Raw genomic sequence first — 21562 nt, forward strand, 5'->3', positions numbered from 1 at the left:
TGCACTTTGGGGAGATACAGCTTAGATATCAGAGGTCCCCAACATGTCCAAGGCAGGCTGAAGACCAGCTATTAATTTTACACCTCACCACTTCCAAGTGTTGAGTGTCCTGCTGGGAATTCTTCCAGCTGTTATGTCTGGGTGGGTTACCCAAGCTCTTCACAGAACTCCCACATTTGGTGACTAAACCCAAAGCTGCAGCAACTCAATAAGCCACAAGGATAAGGTCAGATCCAAAGGGTTGGATCATCCCATGCACCTTGCACAACTCTGGTTTATTTTAGGAATAAAGATATCTAGGGGTTTTTTCCACCCACAGTGAGCTAATATTCCAATTTTTTTTTTTTTTTAAGATCCATCTAGCAGTGCTTTGAGACACAAGTGTTTTAATCATGCAGTTTTAATTATGAAGGAAATGAATCACTGGGTGAAATTACTGAAATGGTTCTGGTGGGAATGTTTCCACCAAAGCAGACCAGGAGGTGCACAGGGCTTGGCAAGACAGGCTTATTCCAGCCTGTGAAGGGGAAACTGGGAGTCTGTGCTGTTCCGGGGAAGAGGCAGATGCTGACCGAGCATGACTGGCTTTTGGAAAGGCTGTATTTAAAAATAGTGTTTCTGGATTAGAAAGGAATGAAAACTTTCTAAATGTGGCCATCCTGGTGCTAAAGTGGGTCATGCTGCAGCAGTAAAACAGCAGCAGTGACCTGAGGCTGGATTCCTCCACAGGAGAGTCCTCTCTGAGTGTTGCTCCAGCAGGGCCAGGCTGTGGGGACAGTTCTGCAGGTTGTCCTCACAGCTGGAACAGCTGGAGCAGGCTCCAGGTTACTCCCCCCAGGAGTTTTCTCCTGTCTCAATGTTGAGGGACATGTGAGGTTCCAGACAGAGGAGGACCAACAGCACAAGGCTCTAACTTGGTCACTTTCTGAATGTGAGGGGGCTCATTCTGGGCGGGTTGAGCCTGAAGGCTGAGCTGAAGGCTGCGGTAGAGCCTGAGAGCACACGAGCAACACGTGGGACTTTGGGACATCTGGGAAATGTCTGTAGCATTTCACAGCTCTCTGCAAAGCAGCTGCAAGTTGTGGCACCCCACAATGAATTCAGCAATTTGTTGATTTTAAAGAGCTTCTCTCCCATTATCTCCTACCAATCAATGACCTGGGGCTCCCTGAGCTGCTGTCAAACCTTTTGGCTGAACTGGGCTGAACTCACTTCTCTCTGATAAGAAACCTGAAGGTGATACAGAGCCTCAACTCCCTCAAACCCCTGTTCCACTGGGGCAGGGTTGAGATGTTTTCCCAGGCCATGGCAGAGTGTTCCAGGGATACTTCCTCAGGTGCTGTCCAGGCTGCTCTCTGGGAATGTGCTCACTTCAGTCTGATGTTTTCACCACCACAACCTTCATTTCAGAAAAATTAATTTATCCCTGTGGAATAATTGTCAGCAACCATTTTGTTCTTCCACTGCAGAGCCCCCACAAAAACTCCCACAGACACCAGAAATAGCACTGGGCTCTATTTTTAAATAATTTCTCTGCCAGCAGAGTTCATTTCATGAAGGGTCGGCAGGGTTTGGAGATCACTTAGAATCCAAACCTTATAAGGGGTCCAGCGTGATGAGAAATCTCCTCATGCAGTGACAGCCCCTCCTGCAGATGTCCTGACTGTCACTGTCCCTCTGCAGCCCTCTGGAGTCTCTCCTAAAGGGATTTGTTCTCCATCGTGCCCTGGCCTAACTCTTGTTCCAGGATTTTTGTTTTGTCTCAATCCAATCAAGATCTGACCCTGCCTGCCTTTCCCACCACTGCTCTGACTCCAGAGCTCCCGTTTAAGCCCTGGCTGAGCCAGCAGATGCTCAGAAATGTCATTGTCCACCTCCAGCTCCAAAGGACATTCCAGGCAGGCTGCAAACTCCCCAGGGCAGTGAAAAGCTGCCCTGGTGTCTCCTGCAGGGATTCTCTGCCATGAGCAAGTGGAATTTCCCTTCTAATCTCTGCTCTGCACCTTGGAGAGGGCAGCTCTATAGGGCTGCAGGTCCAGAGTAAATCAAATTGCAGCCTTTGTCTGACTGCACTACATTCAGCAAAGTGGGATCCCACCCCTCTGAAAACTCTGACTGTTCTGGGAATATAAATGAATTATGATAAGAACAACAAATAATAACCAAAGCCCTTTTTTCAAGGGTTTATCTGATTGCCAAAACAACTGAGAAAAATGGAGTTAAAGATTTCTACCCGAAAGAAAATATTGCATTTCCAGCAGGAGATAAAAATCTGCTCTCAGATAGCAGAACAATGGATGAGCTGGGCTGTTCTAGGAGTTTGTGCCACTCCAAACTGCTCATTGCCGACGTGTTGACAGGATTGCTGACAAGCAGCACTGTTCCACATAGTGGGGCTCACCCTTCCCTACATCCCTGCTCCTGAGGGCCCCCCCCTGCCAGGCCCAGGGCTGGAATTTGGGTACGAGCAGAAGTTTTGAATTACACAGATTATTGTGCAAAGCACAGGAAATTAAAACCAATTAATTCCTTTTAAATACAAATGGAGCCAGACTTGCCTTTGAGTTATGCTGCCTTTTTACCTCCCCCCCTCTCCCCGATGGCTTCTTTCCCTCTTTTGCCCTGGAATCCAGCAAGGTGGAGAGGGAAATTCGCAGCTACTATGCTGTAACACAAAACCAAAGACAAATGTTTGGTGACTGCTGATAAAAGGGAAAAGGCCCCCGTGGTGCATTCTTTTAGCCAACTTATTAGGAGCCTTCTAAAACACGGTATCTGTTCAGAGGGAGGAAGTTAATCACTGCTCAGGTTCAGGATTATGTAAGCAAAGCTGTCTGAGGGATGAACTGACTTAAAATGTGCTCTCCAAGCTGCACTCACTCCCCTGATAATCCAGGTAGGAGGAGAAAAGAGAGAGAAGAGCAAGGAAAGAGAGAAGAGAGCAACTTTTTTTTTTTTCCCCCTGTCTTTTTCCTTCCACTGCAATGAAAATCAATGAATATTCTATTGCAGCTGAAAGAGCTGCTTGAAAGGCAAACAAGATGGGAGAGAATAGCACAGGTTCTGGCTAAAAATATTCAAAATGCTAAATAAAAAATGTCAGAAGAAGGAATGATAAGAAAAACAAGCCAGGCCTCTGCTCCCAGAATGTTAAGTTGGTAGAAAAAAAACCTGGCAACTTCCAAGTCCAGCAACAAAGCAAAACTATGGAGCATCCTTCCCAACTCAGGGCTTGGGAATGGACACATCCCATTCATTGGGAATTTGCACCCAAATGCTCCAGCCCAAGCTGTGCCATGCCCAAGGTAGCACCTTGTGCCAAGGGATGCAGCACTTGTCCTCTGTTTTGAGAGATTCAGGAGATGCTGAAACGCCGCTCGTGCCACATCCCATTTTTTTTCCCTGGCTCTCAATTTTCCCGTTTCGAGAGGTTTTGGTGGCCTCAGACATTCCCCCTGTGTTGACAAGCAGCAGTTGGACATGTTGGAAGCACAGGACATGAGGAGTGAGGAGTGGATGTGTTACACAAGGCAGCCTGAGCACACAGTTGGCACCAAGAGAGAGCAACTGAGCCTAACAACACCCTGCAGAGAGCAAACTGCAACGCCAGGATGAGGAAAGAAGAGAAAAATAACAATTTCCAGAGCTGTGGCCTGAGGGGTTCTCTTCTCTTTTTGGATCTTTTGTGAAGTATTTCTGGTGCCAGTCTTTAAAAACCATGAAGCAAAAGCTCACGGGTTCTACTCTAGGCGACTCGTGAAGAAGAGAGACTTTTAATCACATCTGAAAGCTCCTCCAGGGCTCTGTATTTTATAGAATATATGGTTTATTATAAGGCAGATTGGTTATTTCAGCAGCCTCACTCTTTGTGCTCAACTGCAGCTTCTGCAGAACCTTTTGTAGTGGAGGCCCTGGCCGAATTCCAGGTGGAATTTGCAGATGGCAGGTGCAGTGCACACTTGTTCTGCTTCAACTTCTGTCCCTCTCAAAGTCCCACCCAGCTCATCCTGGCTGAGGAAACATCTCATCAACAGCTTGGCTCTGAGTAATCTCTCAGACTTAGGGCAAACCTGTTCCTGTTCAGAAGGTGGCCCAGAGTGAGCCCTCCCAAGGTGTCCTGTCCCTGGTAACATTGATAAGAGGTTCCTCAGAACTCTCAGCTGCTTAAAAATCCTGACCTAACAGACAGCAGAATAATTCCAGGTCACTGTGGTTATCCATGAGCTTTCATTCAGGTGGATAGGTCCCTAAAATCAACAAAATCAAAAGAGAATAGAGTATCTTCCAGCCCAAATTTATTTGCAGGTCTCTGGTAGCTCCTGCAGGAATGTGTCTGCAGGGCAGGCTCTGGCCTTCCACTCAGTTTTTCTTGTTTTCAAATGGATTCAGTTCACCACTTCAGGAAAATTGTTGTGGTTTTTTTTTTCTGGAGTGAAAAGTTACTAAAAATATAGCAAGAAACAGCTCACTCTTTCGTGGCTAGGTTGGAGTCATGACTGTTTAGTCGTGACTAAACTTAAGGGCTTCAAGGACTTGGACATCATTAGATCAGTTAATCCAGCAGTGATCAAGTAAATATCCACCAAGGCACATGTGATGAAAATAAATATTGGCACAGTTGGAATAAGAGAGAGTTGAGGAGACTGCTCAGTGGGGAAGAAGGTGTTGCTCCTGAGGGATGGGAATGGATTCTTTATTCCTTTGCAATTAATACTTTCCAGCCCTGATTGCAGATAGAGAGGGAAGAGCTCCCAAACACATTTATCTGCCTGGAGAGAAACAGCTGCTGATTAAACTCTCTCAGTCCATTAACTCCTTCTATTTATAAGCTTTCAATTCATTAACTTGGAGATGGGATGATTTAGGATGCTGAGGGCTGGACTAGCACAGGTCAGCACTGGGCAGTGAGAGCGACCTTCACTTCCCTAATTCCCAGCTCCAGTGCCTGTTTCCATGTGCAAGCATGTCCCTCATTAAACCTGGCTCCTTCCATTACCGCTGGAAATTTGACCCCCCAAGTAGCAGCCAGGCAGCCAAAGATCTTCCCAGCTGGGATTCAATACCAAAGACGTTTTCCCTTCCTCCTAGATGTGCCCTCTGGGTTGCAAACAGCCTCCCAAGTGACGGCCATCGTGGGGAATGACGTGCGGCTGACCTGCCGGGCCTCCAAGTACATCTACACCCACCTGGCCTGGTACTACCCCTCCTCAGAGCCGGCTCCCAGCCACTCTGTGGTCAGGAAAATGGACAAATATTCCATCTCTTTGACCCTGCTCATTCCCAACGTCACGAGGGAGCAGAGTGGCCTCTACAGGTGCCGAGCCCAGAACCAGCACAACAGCACGGACACGCTGGAGCAGCACAGCCAGCTCCTGGTCAGAGGTACGTGCCAGGGGAGAGTGGCACTGGGACCTGTCCTAATACAAGCTTTGGGTCCTGCTTTGGTTTGATTTTGGGATTTACTCCGTGTGGATTGACAGCCTGACATGGATAACACTCACATAAAGGTGATTTTCAGCAAAATTTCATCTTCCCAACTCCATGCTGGGTGCACATTTAGAGTTGACTGAGGACAAAAGGCTTCACCCACCATTTACTGACAGCACAACTGTAACTTGGGATGCTCACCCAGATCTGTATGACTTTGGCACCCACTCTCAGCTGCCAGGATGAGATACCTGAGTAGATTGGGACCCAGCAGATCCCAAATGTCCCTGGGCAAGTGTAAAATCAAGTGGCATGTGCCTTTTATTCTGGGTAAGAGGGATGCACTTTGTTATAATAATTAATTTCTTACTTATACCCAAGCCCTCAACTCTTTTATTTCCCTAAGATCCTCCAGCCTGGTTCTGTTGGCTGTGGGAATACAAAGGGCAGGACATTTCTCACCCAGGTATTAGGTAGTGATGATGGTTTGGCTGGTCCCCACAGCACCAGGGCCACCTGTGAGCATCCCCTGCTGTGAGGCACTGGCCTTGCTCTGCACTCTGCCTTCAGGCACTTCCCTTTCCTCTCCCCTGGCAGATATTTTTATGCAGTCAGTCAGATTTCCACCTACACACACACCTACACAGCTGGGCTATGGGAAAAACCCAGCTGGACTGGGAATACATCCATGGAGAACAGGAATCAGGCTCTCATTCTTCTGAGAATGACTGGGTCTTTTATTTGTCTGGCACGTGTCAGGCAATTCTTGTGGAGAACACATGTGGAAATGCCCCTCCAAACCTGCCTTCCCTCCCCATTCAAACAAGGTCTTTGCAACGTTCTAATACCCTTCATCTTCTGTCCTTCCTGCAAGTTTGGGGTATTTTTTATGCTGTGCTTGTGATTTTATTCATTGCTGTCCTGCACCTTTTATAAATGAATATAAAGTGGGGGTTACCATGGTTGTAATAAGGAGAAAACTGCACTCCTGATGGAGGATATAAAACCTTTAGAATTGTTTCCTCTTTGCCTCCTCCTTTCTCTTTTTTTGTCTTCACTCTGCGTGTGCACCTCCTACTCCCTGTCCTTCGTTTTCTTCAGAGGATGAGGAGTTGGAGCTGCAGCCAAACTTAAGCTTAGGCAGTGTGAAAATAAACCAAATAAACTCCCCCACTCCTCCCAGAACCTTTGGGGGATTTTTGATCAACTGATCAACCAAACCTTTGCCACACCCAGCCCGGAGAGGCCATGCAAGGAGGGGTGGTGAGGTGAGGGAGGTGCCTCCCCAAAGCTGACTGGGGGCTCTTTCCCTTTGTGGCTGCAGAGAAGGCGGCGCCGTACGTGATCCAGAACCTCACGGACCTGGAGGTCAACATCAGCGGCAAGATCCTGCTGGAGTGCAAGGTCAGTGGGACACCAGAGCCTCAGGTGACCTGGAGGAAGAATGGTTACCCCATCTCAGCAGCCTCAGGTGGGTCCTGCTCCCCGGAACCGTGTGGGATGTGGGTAATGGACTGGCAGGGTCACCATGACACAGGACCTGCAACTGCGCCCATGATTCAGGGTGTGCACACACAGATCCAAGGATGTCAGAGCACTGTAGGGGTCTCCAGCTTGGAGTTTGAGGTCAGAGGAAGCTCCTGTGTGCAGAGCCAGCCCAGCACACATGAGCATAGCACTGGGAAATCAGGGAGCGCTGCTCAGGCTGCTTGTGTGAGCCCAGGCTGTACCTGCTGCTCAGATGGGTCTGGCAACACAGGCCTGAGCTCTCAGCTCTCCTGGTCACGATTCACTGCAGCAAAGTCACCTAGCAGAGGGGCCCAGGGCATCCCATGGCATATGGAACATCCTTCACTTCCCCCAGTGCACTGATGGGAATGTGCTCTCAGCTCTGTGGGGACAGAGTCCTGCAGGTACACAGGGCAGGGAGCCTCAGCTGAGCCTGCAGCTCCCTCACCTGAGCCCAGGGTTCCTTCCCAGCTCTGTGCCATAGAATCACAGGATGTCCTGAGTTGGAAGGCATCCCCAGGATCAGCCAGTCCCACTCCTGGCCCTGCACAGACCCCCCAACAACCCCACCCTGGGCATCCCTGGCAGCGCTGCCCAAACGCTCCTGGAGCTCTGGCAGCCTCGGGGCCGTGCCCATTCCCTGGGGAGCCTGGGCAGTGCCCAGCAGCCTCTGGGGGAAGAACCTTTTCCTGATATCCAACCTAACCCTGCCCTGACACAGCTCCAGCCCTTCCCTGGGCTGTCATAGCGAGCAGAGATCGGAGCTGCCCTTCGGGAGGATGTTGAAGACCTCAGTGAGGTCTCCCCTCAGTCCCATCTTCTTCAGCTGAACAAACCAAGTGCCCTCAGCCGCTCCTCCAGGCCCCTCCAGAGCCTTCCCCATCCTTGTGGCCTCCTTTGGATGCTCTCCAATGGCTAAAAGTCTTTTTTATATTCTGCTGCCCAAAACTGCCTCCAGAACTCGAGGTGAGGCCGCCCCAGTGCAGAGCTGAGTATGTCCTGAGTCCTCCCATAAATCATGGAGAATCCCGTGTCAGCAGCTGGTCTTGTGACTTTAATTTTGCAACTTGGACTAGGTAGGAAACCTAGGATCATCCATAATTCAGAGCAGAATGTTCTGAGAGAAACTCTTAACAGCTACTGAAATTTTATAAATAATTCTAGAGGGACAAGCATGTAACTCATCCAACCAATGGAAACATAAATGAAATATCTGGAAAAAACACCTCAGGGTAAATATTTCAGCACAGTGCATGGCAAGTGGTGTGCAGAACTCCTGTTAACAACAACAGGATTCACAGGCAGAACACTCAGAAATTCCAAATGTCCTTCCCTTCTGGATTCCAAGCCTGATCCATTTCCCTATTCCTACCCCAGTCATCCCCTCAGTGAAACAGAGGAGCTCTCAGTGCAGTGCCACAAATCAGGAACAATGAAATTGGGAAAATAAGTGTAGAAAAGTCTCTCATAGGTCATATCTAGGCAACCTCTCTCTTCCCACTGCACCTGGCTGCTGGTGAGTCCAGAATTGCTCCACACAGTTATTTTTCCAGGAACGTGCCTAACTTGAGTTCCATGTTCCCCATGTTAGAAGTCCCACCCCTTCCCCCAGCCTCCAGTAATTCCACTGAGTTCCCATTTTTCCCAGTGCATCTTCTTGCTATCAGACCCCAATCCTCCATCCCTTTGCTAACTTCTGGAGTAGTTTCCAGGCTCTGCCCACTCTAAATTGTTGGTGAAATGATGCCAAATAATTTATCCCGGTGTTGAAGAAGAAAAATTTGTCAGGGAAAGGTTGTTGCCAGAGCAGGAGGAGCACAGGATTAAAATGTGTCCTAACACCAGCACATGCCAGGCCTGCGTGGATGAGAGCTGTCCTTCAGCTCTGTCTCCTAAAAGCATTTTTGGCAGGCAGGTTATTGTGCCAACATTAACCCAAATGCCTTAAACCAGGAATTTCCATGGAAAACAACACTCTGGTGATTGAGAGAGTGAAGAAGGACGATGAGGGGCTCTACGAGTGCCGGGCCTCCAACGACTTGGGCCAGGACAGCACATCAGCCTTCATCAAAATCCAAGGTGAGGCCTGGGCTGAGGGAATGCAGATATTCCAGTGGGCTCACTCAGGGACTTGGGACACATTTCTGACCTGGCTGTACATTCACCTGCAGGTTCTGAGGAGAAATCCAACATCGAGGTGATCATTCTGGTGTGCACAGGGCTGGCTGCCACTCTCTTCTGGCTCCTCCTGACCCTCTTCATTCGCAAACTGAGGAAGGTGAGAGAGCTCCCACCCTGCCCAGCGTCTGGGATCTGCCCCAGCTCAGTGTGACAGCAGAGATTAGGGCCAAATGTTTGGGGCAGATGGTAGAAAAGCTGGGGAAAATGTCCCTGTAAAATTCAGTCCAAGGTTTCTGTTGGCTTCTCCACAGATCCCTTGCACTTGTGAGATTTTCATCCACTTCAGGATAAATCAGGCTCCTCCCTCTTTATGAGTCAAACTGGCTTGTGAGAATAACAGAAAAATACCCTAAATCCTCTACAATGAGGGCTTGATTTCAGCACTTGTCTCGAAAAGATATTAAACAAAGATCCTGGGCTGTCTGCTTGGGAAGTGAGCTCAAACCACACAGCTGATTTGGTTTCCTTGCTCTTTTTTCACCTCCCTTTTGTGACTCTGGAAGTAAACATGCAGTGAAGTTTTAAGGAATTTAGGTCTGTTTTTCCTGAAAAAAACAGCAAACAGAAAGGCAAGCACAGCTCTCTGCTCTGCTCTCACCAAACTGCAGTCCCAGTGCTGATCTCCAATATTTGAGTACATTTCCCCTCCTCTTGCAAAAACGGGGATTAAATTCATGTTTTCATCCTTGACCTCAGCTTAACAGAGCTGTGGACAACACTGAATTTCCTCTTACATTTCATACCTGTGCAAGTCTGCTCACAGGACCCACCCAACCACAATTTCTCACTTTAGCAGCACCAGAAATAGCAATTTCCGGCAGCTTCCCACCAAATTTAAATTGCAGTAAGTTGTAGTCATGAAGTGGAGAATCAAGACGGCAGAACAAAACACGGTGAAAATACCAAAATATGCATCAGGAAGTGCAGCTCCTGCAGTTCCCATGGAAAATCAGTGATTTCCTTTGGCTGATCCAGGTAGAACACAGCGATAGATTTTGTGTTTCCCAGCATCAATCAGTGCCTCTTCCCGAGAGCCACACATAAACATTTGTGCCTCAGCGGTAGAAGGGAGAGAGGCAGGAAGCTGCAGTGATGCATTCCTAGCTCAGAATAAATTTGCCTGGAAGGCAGGGAACTCCCCAGGCTGCCAGACAGCTCCCTGCCTTTGGAATTGCAGCGTGAATCCCCTGAATAATTTCTCCCCGCCCTGTTTTTAGCCCGATGCCACAGATATTAAAACAGGATACCTGTCCATTATCATGGATCCAGAGGAGATGCCCCTTGACGAGCAGTGTGACCGCCTGCCCTACGACAGCAGTAAATGGGAGTTCCCCAGGGACAGGCTGCGCCTGGGTGAGTGGTTTGGGGGTCAGAACTGGGAGGAAGGATGGCTCCAAATGCTTCCCAACGGCAGTGGAGCTGTTGGAGAACCCAGGAAGAGCCTTTCACAGTGCCAGGGTACTGCCACCCTTGGATCTGGGATCACAGAGTTCAGATCAGCCTGAGGGGAGGGTGAAATGAGGGATTTGGAAAGACTCTGTCCAAATAGCTGCCACTGATACAGAGGGTTTAGAATTTTAACCTTTTCCATGTATCACCACCTCTTTTCCTTGGAAAAGGGAAGCCAAACGCTTGACAGGGAAGAAAGGGACCTCCAGGTACTGCCCCTGCCAAAAGTGTGATTTCATTCCCGTAGAGGAAAAGGGAAAGTGAATTTTCTTTTGAAGAAATCTGTCAATTCATCAAATAATCACTTCCTTATCAACCATCAGAACTCAGCTTTGAGCTGTAAAAAGCTCTCATGGAAAAATGAGCCAGATTGCACTGAACAGCTCAGTTCCCTGGCTGATGGGGTGAGGAAATGCGGAAAGCTGGCTGTGTTTGTACAGTGAAACTGTAACATCTGTGTGCACTGAGGAGTGCAGGGAAAATATCTGTAGTTGTGTGTGCTCTTGGTGCTGAAGCTGGAAAACATGGAAGGAGGAGAGGACAGACAAAAATCACAAAATCTGAGGTGAGGGTGGGACAGAGATTCAAACTGGCAGAACCAAAAAGCCAGACTCTGGGTCAGAGCTCTCAGAGCACAGCAGGCAGGAAATACATAATAATAAGACAGGCAGGAAAATCCAAATGAAAGGGAAAATAAAGGTTATCATCCTAAATTCCATTTAGTGCAGCTTTTCCATCAAATCAGTGTCAATAACTGAAGGGTTAAAGGGTTGTGACTCCCTGAGTGCCTTGCTGGCTCTCTCCATGATTCTTGAGAGATCAGGGGGCCACAATTAACCCAAACTCTGCCTTCCCTGGCCTCCAGCACAGCCCCAGGTAACGTTTGTCCCTCAATCCATGCAGGTATCAGCCCTGCCCTCAGTGAGTGCAGGTTGATTTCCCCTCCTCTGTTCTTTGCCCTGCTGTATTGCATTCCAGCCATATGGATAGAAACCCCTGGATATCCATATGTTGCTGGATGTGATACAGGCTGCTGTGACTGTGTCTGTGCCTTGTGCCTGGTTCCCTGCACAGCTGAGGTTGCATGTCCTCTCCTGGCTGATGCAGCCTGGGCTCACTCTCGACTCTTGCCTCTCTAGGTAAAACTCTGGGTCATGGTGCTTTTGGGAAGGTGGTGGAGGCGTCTGCTTTTGGCATTGATAAATCTTCAACCTGCAAAACAGTTGCCGTAAAAATGCTGAAAGGTACAAAAATCCCTCTGAGATCCTCCGCAGGCCGCTCAGGGAAGCCGGGGGCAGTGAGGTGCGCGGTGCTCGGCTCCCAGGAGCGCCGGGTGCAGAGCGAGTGGGTTTCCATGTGGGAGCAATTAGCCACCCTGGATGGATGCATGGATGCATGGATGGATGGATGCAGGGGGAGGAAATGGCAGCGGGCTCCGTGCTGCGCTGCTGATTAAGGCTCGTATTCCTCGAGGAAGAAAACAGCAGCTTCCAGGTCTGTGGGGTGAGGAGGGAAACAGATTACAGGGTGTAATTACACGCGATAGCCTGAAATCGGAGCTGAGCCTTCCATCGCAGCCCGGCCAGATGTAGAACAGTTCAAGGGGCTGGAAAAAAACCCAGTGCCAGGGGAGTAAATTAGAGACATCTTGCTTGCAATTATTGAAATGAAGGAAAGCTTTCCCCGCTCGGTGGAGGGAAGGAGGGAACTCGGAGCCTGTTCTTCCACGCTGGATTTCCACAGAGCAATGAATGCTTCAGCCCCTCACTGCCTGCTTGGGCAGGGCTGGTGACTGCTCCTGAGGATGATTCCAAAGGCTCGCTCCATGCTCCCATGGCCCTCACGGCTCCATCGCTGCTGCATGACCCCATTAACCCCTGCAATGCCACCAGCCATTGCTGCCACAGGGTTTGGCTTCTGCCGCCAGCTGCCTCTCCTGGTGCTCTGCTACTCCCATCTCTCTGAAATCACAGAAACACTCATTTGTCACCTCCCTGGACCTCCTTCAGCTCTGGTCTCCCCTCTCTATTTTCATCCTGCAGATCATCTCCTCTCCTGCTGTTGTATCTTCTGTTCCATGCCCATTTCCAGATCCCTGAAATATCCTAGAAGCCCCTGCTCCAGACATATTCCCATCTCCATCCAAAACGTACTGCCCTGGACAGCTCTGGGGTTTCATTCCCTTCCATGCTGCACTTCCCAACTGATCCTCATGTCAGCTCTGTCCTGCCAGCACATATTCAGCAATATTTGGCAGATTCTCCATGGTTTTACACCTCCCTCCCCCAGTGGAGGCAGGTGCCTCCTGCTCTGATCTGCCCCTCCCCAGCTAACGTGCCCATAATTCATCGCTTTCATGAATAAAGCAGATTCTTTGGGATCAGTCAACCCATCCAGGGAATTGAAAAGGCATTTCTGCCATCCCAGCACTGTGTGCCATCTCTATGCAGGAGGCTGGGGTCTCTTCTGGATTGAAGGCTAAAATTCAATGTGCAGGATTATCTAAAACACTTCTGAGCTGGCTGCGTTTCCCAGCACATGCCAGGGGAAATCGGGAGCGATACCACCCATGGACACACCCAGCTCCAAACACTGCTGACTGAAGGAATCTGGGAATAGCTCCTTCTTTGTGACACAGTTTGGAGGAAGATTATGGGGAATCTACAACCAGATAAAGAGGTTACACCTGTCACACCCAGTGATTTGTTACAGAACTGTTTCTTCATATTTAAATCTTACATGATGCAGAGGCAAAAGAAACAGGCCAAAGCTTTTCCTGTTAAAACACATCATGAGCGTTTTGGAGAGAAGGCTGGGAAGATAAAGCAGCACCTGAATGACCTTCTGGTCTGAAGGTGCCTGCCTTAAATTAATGTCACTGGCCAGGCAGTGCCTCCCCTGTCAGGTTCATGGCTCACACACAGATATTGGAAAATGCATTTCTTGGGTCAATAAGCTCTTACAGAGCTGAGCTTTAGTAATGCTGTGCATTCCCTGGCACATTCTGGGACACAACTTCCAGATCTGTGGATTCCTCATCACCTGCAGTGGAGTGCTGTGATGTTGCTCGGTGCTGTGGAAAAACCTGTTCGGAGGTATTGTAACCAAGTCCTGCTCAACTGCACAGCCCAGCAGAGAGGAAGGGACACGTTCTGTGTGCTGTGGGGGCTTGCAGAGGTTGGCTTTGCTAAGCTTGCAAAACTGAGTCCTGGCAAAGGCTCTGTGGGATCAGCTTTGGGGGAAGGGACAGTAACCCTCCATAATCATGCTTGAGAAAGGAAGAGTCACCCAAAAGATAAAGTGTTATCCCACTTCATAAAGGCCAGCAGACAATGAAACGGATGAATTATTATCTGTGTGAGAGTCTGAAAAGCCAAGATACTGCAAGTAACCTGGGTGGGTTTTGTTTCGAAGTATAAACAGGATCTTGCTGTGTCCTGTTAAAAATATCCTGTTGTGTAAAGATGATTTTTTTCCTGTTTATCTTAAGCAGAATGTGCAACTACTAATGAATGCAAGGCTTTAATGTCTGAGCTGAAGATCCTCATCCATATAGGACATCACCTGAATGTGGTCAACCTGCTGGGAGCCTGCACCAAAGCTGGAGGTGAGGAGTCCTCAGTAAATCAGAAACAAAAAAGAAAACACTTTGCAGACACGTTTTGGGTGTTCAGATGTGCCTGTGGTGCAGTTAATGCAGGTACAGCCATTTCCAGCTCACAGGAGAGCTGTTGCTGCTCCTGCAGGATGTGGCCTCATCCCATCCAGGGCTCCTGAACTTCTCCCACCCATGGTGTCACTCCTCTGTTTTCTCTGGAAGCCTGTTCCCAAAAGGGATTCTGCACTGAAGGGAGGAGGACGCTGGATTGCACCAAGGTGCCCAATTCCTCCCTGTGGTCATTTCCAGGCTTCTTCTCCCTCTCCTTCCCTGCCTTATCAGGAGGATGCACCAGGCTGAGCACTTGGCTGCCTGAGCCTCCTCTTTCCCAGCACTTCACCCTCTCCAGGCAAACACAGCAGTTTCTGCTCCATGTGCAGGAAGCCTGGGACAGCCCTGGGTGCAGCAGGAGCAGGGATTTCCACGGGGCTGAGCTGGCAGGGCTGGCCCTGCATCGTACAGAGTGCACTTAGACAAAGGGCCCCGTAAATCCCAGACCTCTGTCACTAAAACATCCCTCCCCACACTGCCAGACAAAGCATCTGTGCCTCTTACTGTGCTCCAACTCCAGGGGAACAGGTCTCGAGGATGGCTCCTCACTGCTGACAAGGAACCCTCACAACCATCCCCACAGGACAGGTTTAGGTGACCCGAGGGCAAGGAAAGCCCCAGAGTGAAATAAATGAAGGGGGGAAAGTGAGAGAGACGGGGTATAGATCTGAGACCCCAAAACCATCAGTTTCCAACAGTTGTTGTCCAGTCAGGAGGGAAAAGGAAAACTTCAGTGAGGTAGATTTGGGAGGATGCCAGGGGAGAAATCTTCCCTCCAGCAAGGCGGTTCCAGTTCCTCAGGAAACAGCAACCAGCAGCCATGGATGGGGAACTCTCAAAAATTGTAGCACTCCAGACCCCAAAAGCTCATGTGGGAGCAAGGGCAGCTCCAGCTTTAGGGTTCAGATGCAGCAGCCAGGAGCCTTTGCTTGGGACTGTGAGCAGAGGGGCAGGAACACTGGGAATGCTGGTGACTCTCCTGTGCTGACCAGTCCCTGAGGTGGCTCAGGACAAACAGGTGCCTCAAACCTGGCAGCAGGACCAGGGGTCAGTGGTTCTTAACCAAAGCAGCCCCGGAGTTCTGCTTGCACGGCAAGACACACCCCAGGAACTGATCAAAGGCTCTGATTGTCCGCTTTCTGAGAATCTTTTTCTCCCAGGAGTCCCCCGATTTCCCATTCTCCAGCCTGCCCCATCCTAGGTGAGAGGTAACCCTCCCTCCTCCCTGCCAGGTGTCTGGGGAAACCTTTGGGGGCAGAGTTTGGGGCAGAGGGATGCAGCAGGACCTCACAGGGCACGGAGGAGCCTCGGGCAGGCACTGCTTTGTTTTCCTCTGAGCAGTGCAAGTGCAGACTAAAGAAAAACAGCCTTGAGCTCCAGAGGCAGACACGGATCCGAGTTCCTGTGAAATTCCAGTGCAGAGCACAGCGCTCTCCCCTCCCCTGGTAGGCTTTATGTAACCATGTATTCCTGATGGAGACTGGTATTAAGTATGCACATACATTATTTTAACAAGGTACCAAATAACAGATTTTAACACTTTGGCGGAGTGTCTGATGTTCAGCAGTCACAACTAATGCACAGCGTGTGCTTTACAATGAGGGAACAAAATATGGGGAGGCCATGTCTAGGAAGCGTTTCAAAAACATGAATAAATCACTAAGCAGAGCTCTAAAGCTGCTCTGGAATCTGCATTTCCTCAGGGCATCCATGAGGGACGTTGGATTTTGGGTTCTTCAGAGCCAAATCTCTTGAGCACAGCTAGATCCCAGCACTGGGGCCTTGAGCCCTGGTGAGCAGCGCTCTGGGGTCAGCACTGGAACCACTGGGATTTGGGGATTTGGGGTTGGTGTTTTTGCAGCCACTGCAAGGTTTGCAGGCTGAACTTGTTCCAGCTGCAGGCAGAGGGGCTGGGGGTCCTGGAGAGCCCCAAGGTAGCAGTGCCATAGGGCTGGGGTGAGGACAGGGAACACCACGGGCTTGGTTCTGACTGCAGGAATTCAGCATCTCCCTTTCTGCGGGACCGTGTGCTCCCAAAGGCTGCTCCTCTCCCTGTCCCACACTGTCCCAGGGTCACTGTTCCCTCCTGGCTGCTGTCCCCAGCACTGCTGGACAAGGAGCTGGCTGCAGCCCTGCTCCTGTGCCCCGGAGGATGCAGCCCGGCAGGAATCCTGCTGAGCTCCTTCCCCAAGGCCAAGTGCAGCTCTCAGCACTTTCCCTTTGAAGTGCAAACTCTTAGTCTAAAGTACAGACCTTTTCCAGAGAAAAAGGTTCTGGACATGAAAATCTCGTTGTTTGGGATTGATAATAATCCATGTTTATCCACATCCCAGTCCCATGAATTCACCTTATCCTCCATTTGATGATTACAAAAAGTAAAGGTCCAGAATGCAGCTTTTCCCTTTGCTAATAGCTCACACTGCAATATAAAAGCATTTCAAGCAGATCTTTAAAAGTTGCATAATTGTATAAAAGCAGCACTGAATCTGCAGTAGTTCGCACAGGAATGAGGAAGAAACTGAGAGCACTTTCCAGGCTTTCAAAAACTTTTTGCAGCTTTTCATTTAGATCTGTCTGTGGCCCTGCATACTTTTGATTTCCTCTAGTGGCATCAGCTCCACCCAAAACAAACAATTGTGAAGCCAGCAGAGAAAATGAAAACTGCTCCCTGCTATGTACAAAGCAAACCAACCTTAACAGCATCTGGGCTTGTGTTGATCATCCTGAATTTTCCTTGTTTATAAATAAGGAATAAATACCAACTGTCAGCATCCAGTGGGGAAAACTAAGACTGTGCTCCCTTCTCTCCACATCCCTACTGGTTGTGTCTTTCTGGAGTGTCACTCCTCTGTTTCCTCATTTCCTCATCTCTATAACAGGAATGCCACTTATTTTGAAGAGGATTTGGAAGGATAAGTTAGAACTATGTGCTTTGCTCATTTGACTTTCACTGTCTTTTTTAGGTCCTTTAATGGTCATAGTGGAATATTGCAAATATGGAAATCTGTCCAACTATCTCAGAGGAAAACGAGGAGATTTCATTGCATACAAGGTAGGAAAATGAGACTTCTCACAGTCACAAGGTGGGGAATCAACAACCACTGACTGGATTTGCTCTGCATTGGCACTGAGGCAGTTGGGTATTTCTGTGGGCACTTTATTTTCTCACCACATTTCAATTTGTACAGGCAAGAAAAGGGATTTTTTTTTCCTCCTGCAGGATCTCACTGCTATCTTCTTTTAGCACCTCCCGAAGAATTAGTTCAAGTGCCCAAACACTGCAGTGCACTTGAGAGAGAGGGGATTACTCGGGAGATCCTTCCCAGCACAAGGGAGGCAACAAAGTAGTAATGAAAAACTGGCATTAACTGAACTGGGAGAAGGTGAACCCCACCAAAATACAAACCTGGTTTGGGGATTTTTGTTTCTAGACCCACACCCCCATGTGAAAGCAGCTCATCCTTCCACCATCTGCTCATTCCCATCCTCTGTCCTTTCCCCTGTGCCAGCCCTGAGGTCTGTGCTGTAACAACCACTTGGATCATGGATATTCTGCATCAAACCCTACCAAATGGATTGATTCCCAAGCAGTTCTCTGCATCCACACAAACATCTGTGCCAGCACCCACTGGGCTGGGATGGGAGCAGGGCACAGGAGGCAGAAATCAGTGCTGGGGAGGGATGGGACTGACCCCTTCTCCTGAATATCCAGCGTGGAACAGGCTCTGTGATCCCAGCACTGCCAGAAACTGGAGCCTCACCAAGATTATTTTCCCAGATGATTCCATTATTATTATTATTATTAAAGCTATTGTGTACAGGCACCAAAGTACGTGAGGGACTTTGTGTGAGTGAAGGAGATTTTCCTGGTGCAGTCACTCAGAATTTCCTTCTCACCATTGTTGCCCTGAACTGAGGGCTGGCTGTGCCTCCCTCCCCAGCACAGACACGTCAGTGCCCATCGTGCACACACCTTGAGGGGATGTTTAACGTGCTTTCCTAAGACAGCAAGAGAATTACAGCCTCTCTCTGCTCACCTCTCAGTCTCACCCAACCAGCTTTCAGCTAACTCTGATGTGGAATATTGCTATCAGTGACAGGGGAATAATAAGCAGGAATAAATAGGAAACCAGGCTTTATTAGTTCTGCTCTTCAGGGAACATCATGCTCAAACATGCTCATCTTCAGAGGACCCTTTCTCCTTATGCCATTCTGTCACATCTTTTGAATCCTCAAGCATTGCATCATAGAAAGCTAAAAATCAGGTTTATGCCATTTCTAGTCCCAGGAAAACTCTGACCAAGCAGAGAAAAGTCTGGATGAGTCCAACAGTGATTTGACTGAACTGATCAAGAGGCGCCTCGAGAGTGTGGCCAGCACAGGCAGCTCTGCCAGCTCTGGATTTATTGAAGATAAGAGTTACAGCGACTCAGAAGATGATGAAGAAGGTAAAAGAACCCTGCCTCATCCCAAATCTTTTATTGGAAAGATTTCTCTCACTTGTCTAGTGCCACACACACTGGCACACACTTGACAAGCCCTCACACAGCTTGGCTCGTTCCTGAAATCCCAAATTCCTTCTCTCGCCTGTTCCTCACTCCAGCTTTCTCACAAGAAGAGGTTGGCAGCACTGTTTTGTGTACAAAAGCTGCTCCTGTTGTGTGAGAGAAGAAATAGGAATGTTTTACCCGATTTGTGAGGTCACTCTCTCCCTGAGCTCCTCTCTATAAAGTTTCCCTCACTCCCATCCCCAGGTGTTGTTTTCCCCATAGCTAAATGAGTGACTAATGGATGAGGGAACTCTGTTAATCATCTGATCTTCTGCCTCCGGGTCAGTGGTTGCTCACCCAGAGCTGTAACCCTGCCGAGATCTCACAGCCACCACTCAGTGCAGCACTGGGGCCATCAGCACACAGGTGGCACCAGTGCCACACAGGTTTGAAGCTGTTGCTGCAGGCTTTTGCCATATCTCTGATCTCTCCTAGATGCTGAGGATCTGTACAAGAGGCCCCTGACTCTGGAGGATCTGATTTGCTACAGCTTCCAGGTGGCAAAAGGCATGGAGTTCCTCGCCTCCCGAAAAGTGAGCTCACTCTTGCACAGTGTTATCTGATATGAAGAAACCCAAACACAATTTTAAGCCTGAGTAATCTGCTTTTTGCTCCTACATTAGAGTGTTGGAGATCACGTTAGCTCTGGTGGTTAAGCAGTAATTAGCACAGAAGGGGTTGTGAAGGAACATCCATCAGGTTCTTGGCTGCAGGGACTGGCATCTGCAGCAGGAGGATTTAGACAGAAGGAGTGAATCCAGATTGTGGGACAGTTTGTGGAACTGCCTCATAAATAAATGCAGAAAGGACTTGTAGAGGAAGCTCCTTTTAGTGTGGTCAGCAACAGCACTACTGAAAAATGAGGAGGCAGTCTCCAGCTATTCCTTTACCTCCTTTGGCTACTACAGGGAGTAGTTTGTAGCCTGTGGAACACCTTTTCAAGTAAATGCAGTGTAATCCACGGGCCAAAGTGCGCACACAACTGTGAGCTTGCACTTACCCCCATCTCACACCCTCCTGGACCTGCACTGACAAATGGAGCTGCAGCTGCAGCTGCTTTTTGGCCTCTCCCAGACTTCCCAGTGATCAGCTAACTAGAAAATGGGACTCCCTTCCTTGTTATAACTGCAACGTTATCTCAGACAGAAAAATCAGAAAACTGACTCTGATATTGGCTTGTTCCCTGAGTTATTCTGTCTTTTGCATATCACAGTGTATTTGGAGCAGATTCCCCCTCCCTTCTCTAACCTGCTCCCAACAGCAGCTCACTTCTCTCCCCATTCTCAAAGAAGCTCTCCTGCTTCCAGCTCAAGCAGGGGCTCCTTGCCCAGCACCCCTCTGACCCCGTGTCATTCCCTGGCAGTGCATCCATCGGGATTTGGCAGCGAGGAACATCCTCCTGTCCGAGAACAACGTGGTCAAGATCTGTGACTTCGGCCTGGCCAGGGATATTTACAAAGACCCCGACTACGTACGGAAGGGAGATGTGAGTGCAAGGAGCTTCCATTGTTACTCTCGAGCTGGGCTTGGGCAGATCAGTACCAGCAGCTCTGGCAACCTGTTGTGTCTCTGCCTTTCAGGCACGGCTTCCACTCAAGTGGATGGCTCCAGAAGCTATTTTTGACAAAATTTACACCACACAGAGTGACGTGTGGTCTTTTGGAGTGCTGCTGTGGGAAATATTTTCTCTAGGTAAGAATGGTTTCAAACCCTTTTCCCCCCCCTAATTTATGGCTGCTTAGTTAAGAAAAGCTTTTAACAAAAGGTGATCATGTGGGGCAGTGTTTCTGTTTCACTGAGGGCAAGTGCATAGGGCAGATCAGGTGTAAAATAAAGCCCATTTCAATGAGAACTCCACCTGACAAAGGACATGAAAATCCTGGGGAGGAGGGAAGAAAAATCCTAAACCCTGGACCTGAAATTTGTACCAAGTGAAAGTAACAGAGCCCAGAGATAAAATGCAAGCCTCTGCTGCTGGGGAGTGGGAGATTTCTTGGAGAGCAATGACATTTCCCATCAAATCCCTGCTCCAGGGAACCCCACAGCTGCAAGGCTGCAGAGGGTCACCCTGCTGTGGGCACACTGGCTGCTGCTGCTGCTGGCAGCCCATGGAACACGAGCCCACATGATGTTTTATCCCAGCTTGATCATCCACCCCACAAAATCCGAGATTTTCTAGGTAAGAAAAAATCTACTGGCAGCAGCTGCTGTTGGGTTGGTACAAGAACCAGTGCTGGGCTCAGCCTAAACCCTTTTGGCAGCAGACCAAAGGTAGAACATGGGCTTTTGTGGCTGCATCATTTGCAAGCCATAACATTTCTAAAAGAGTAATAATGATGTTCTTTATGTACTCGAGATTTCATCCCAGGGTGCTGTTAGAAATCTCAGCCTCCCTGAGCTCTGGTTACTGTCCAGCAGATAAAGCTGTGAGACTTAGACAAGCAGCCCTACAGACACTTGGACTTTGCTGCTCTCAGATTCTCCTTGCAGAGTGGCAAGATTTGTTTTCCTGAGGGAATTTAGGAATGTCAGCTCTGGCTTTTTAATCAGCATTTGCAGACAAAAGAAAACAAGAAGCATTGTCAACTTAAGCTGCTGGATTTTAAAGCAAACTCTAATCTCCTTCTATCTTTAGTTCGTGGATCAGTTGAAATTAATGATTGGGCTCAAGATGCCAAGTGAAAATGCAAAGTCTGGAACTGTTTCTATCCTAATCTTTATTTAGGGCTGGCTGCAA

General features: G+C 48.9%; 1 protein-coding gene across 1 annotated transcript in view; it reads left to right on the top strand.

Moving 5' to 3' along the window:
• LOC309577543 (vascular endothelial growth factor receptor kdr-like) overlaps window positions 1-21562 on the top strand; it is a 120826-nt gene that overhangs the window by 77930 nt on the left and 21334 nt on the right. Inside the window, exons 13-24 of the mRNA XM_082289654.1 lie at window positions 5089-5382; window positions 6752-6898; window positions 8890-9015; window positions 9108-9214; window positions 10335-10470; window positions 11706-11810; window positions 14060-14173; window positions 17239-17327; window positions 18558-18723; window positions 19261-19358; window positions 20189-20311; window positions 20406-20517. Of these exons, the coding sequence (XP_082145780.1) occupies window positions 5089-5382; window positions 6752-6898; window positions 8890-9015; window positions 9108-9214; window positions 10335-10470; window positions 11706-11810; window positions 14060-14173; window positions 17239-17327; window positions 18558-18723; window positions 19261-19358; window positions 20189-20311; window positions 20406-20517 (1617 nt within the window). The remainder of the gene's footprint in view (window positions 1-5088; window positions 5383-6751; window positions 6899-8889; window positions 9016-9107; window positions 9215-10334; window positions 10471-11705; window positions 11811-14059; window positions 14174-17238; window positions 17328-18557; window positions 18724-19260; window positions 19359-20188; window positions 20312-20405; window positions 20518-21562) is intronic.

The sequence above is a fragment of the Coloeus monedula genome, assembly GCF_965178545.1.
Source record: "Coloeus monedula genome assembly, chromosome: 12".
Lineage (NCBI taxonomy): Eukaryota > Metazoa > Chordata > Aves > Passeriformes > Corvidae > Coloeus > Coloeus monedula.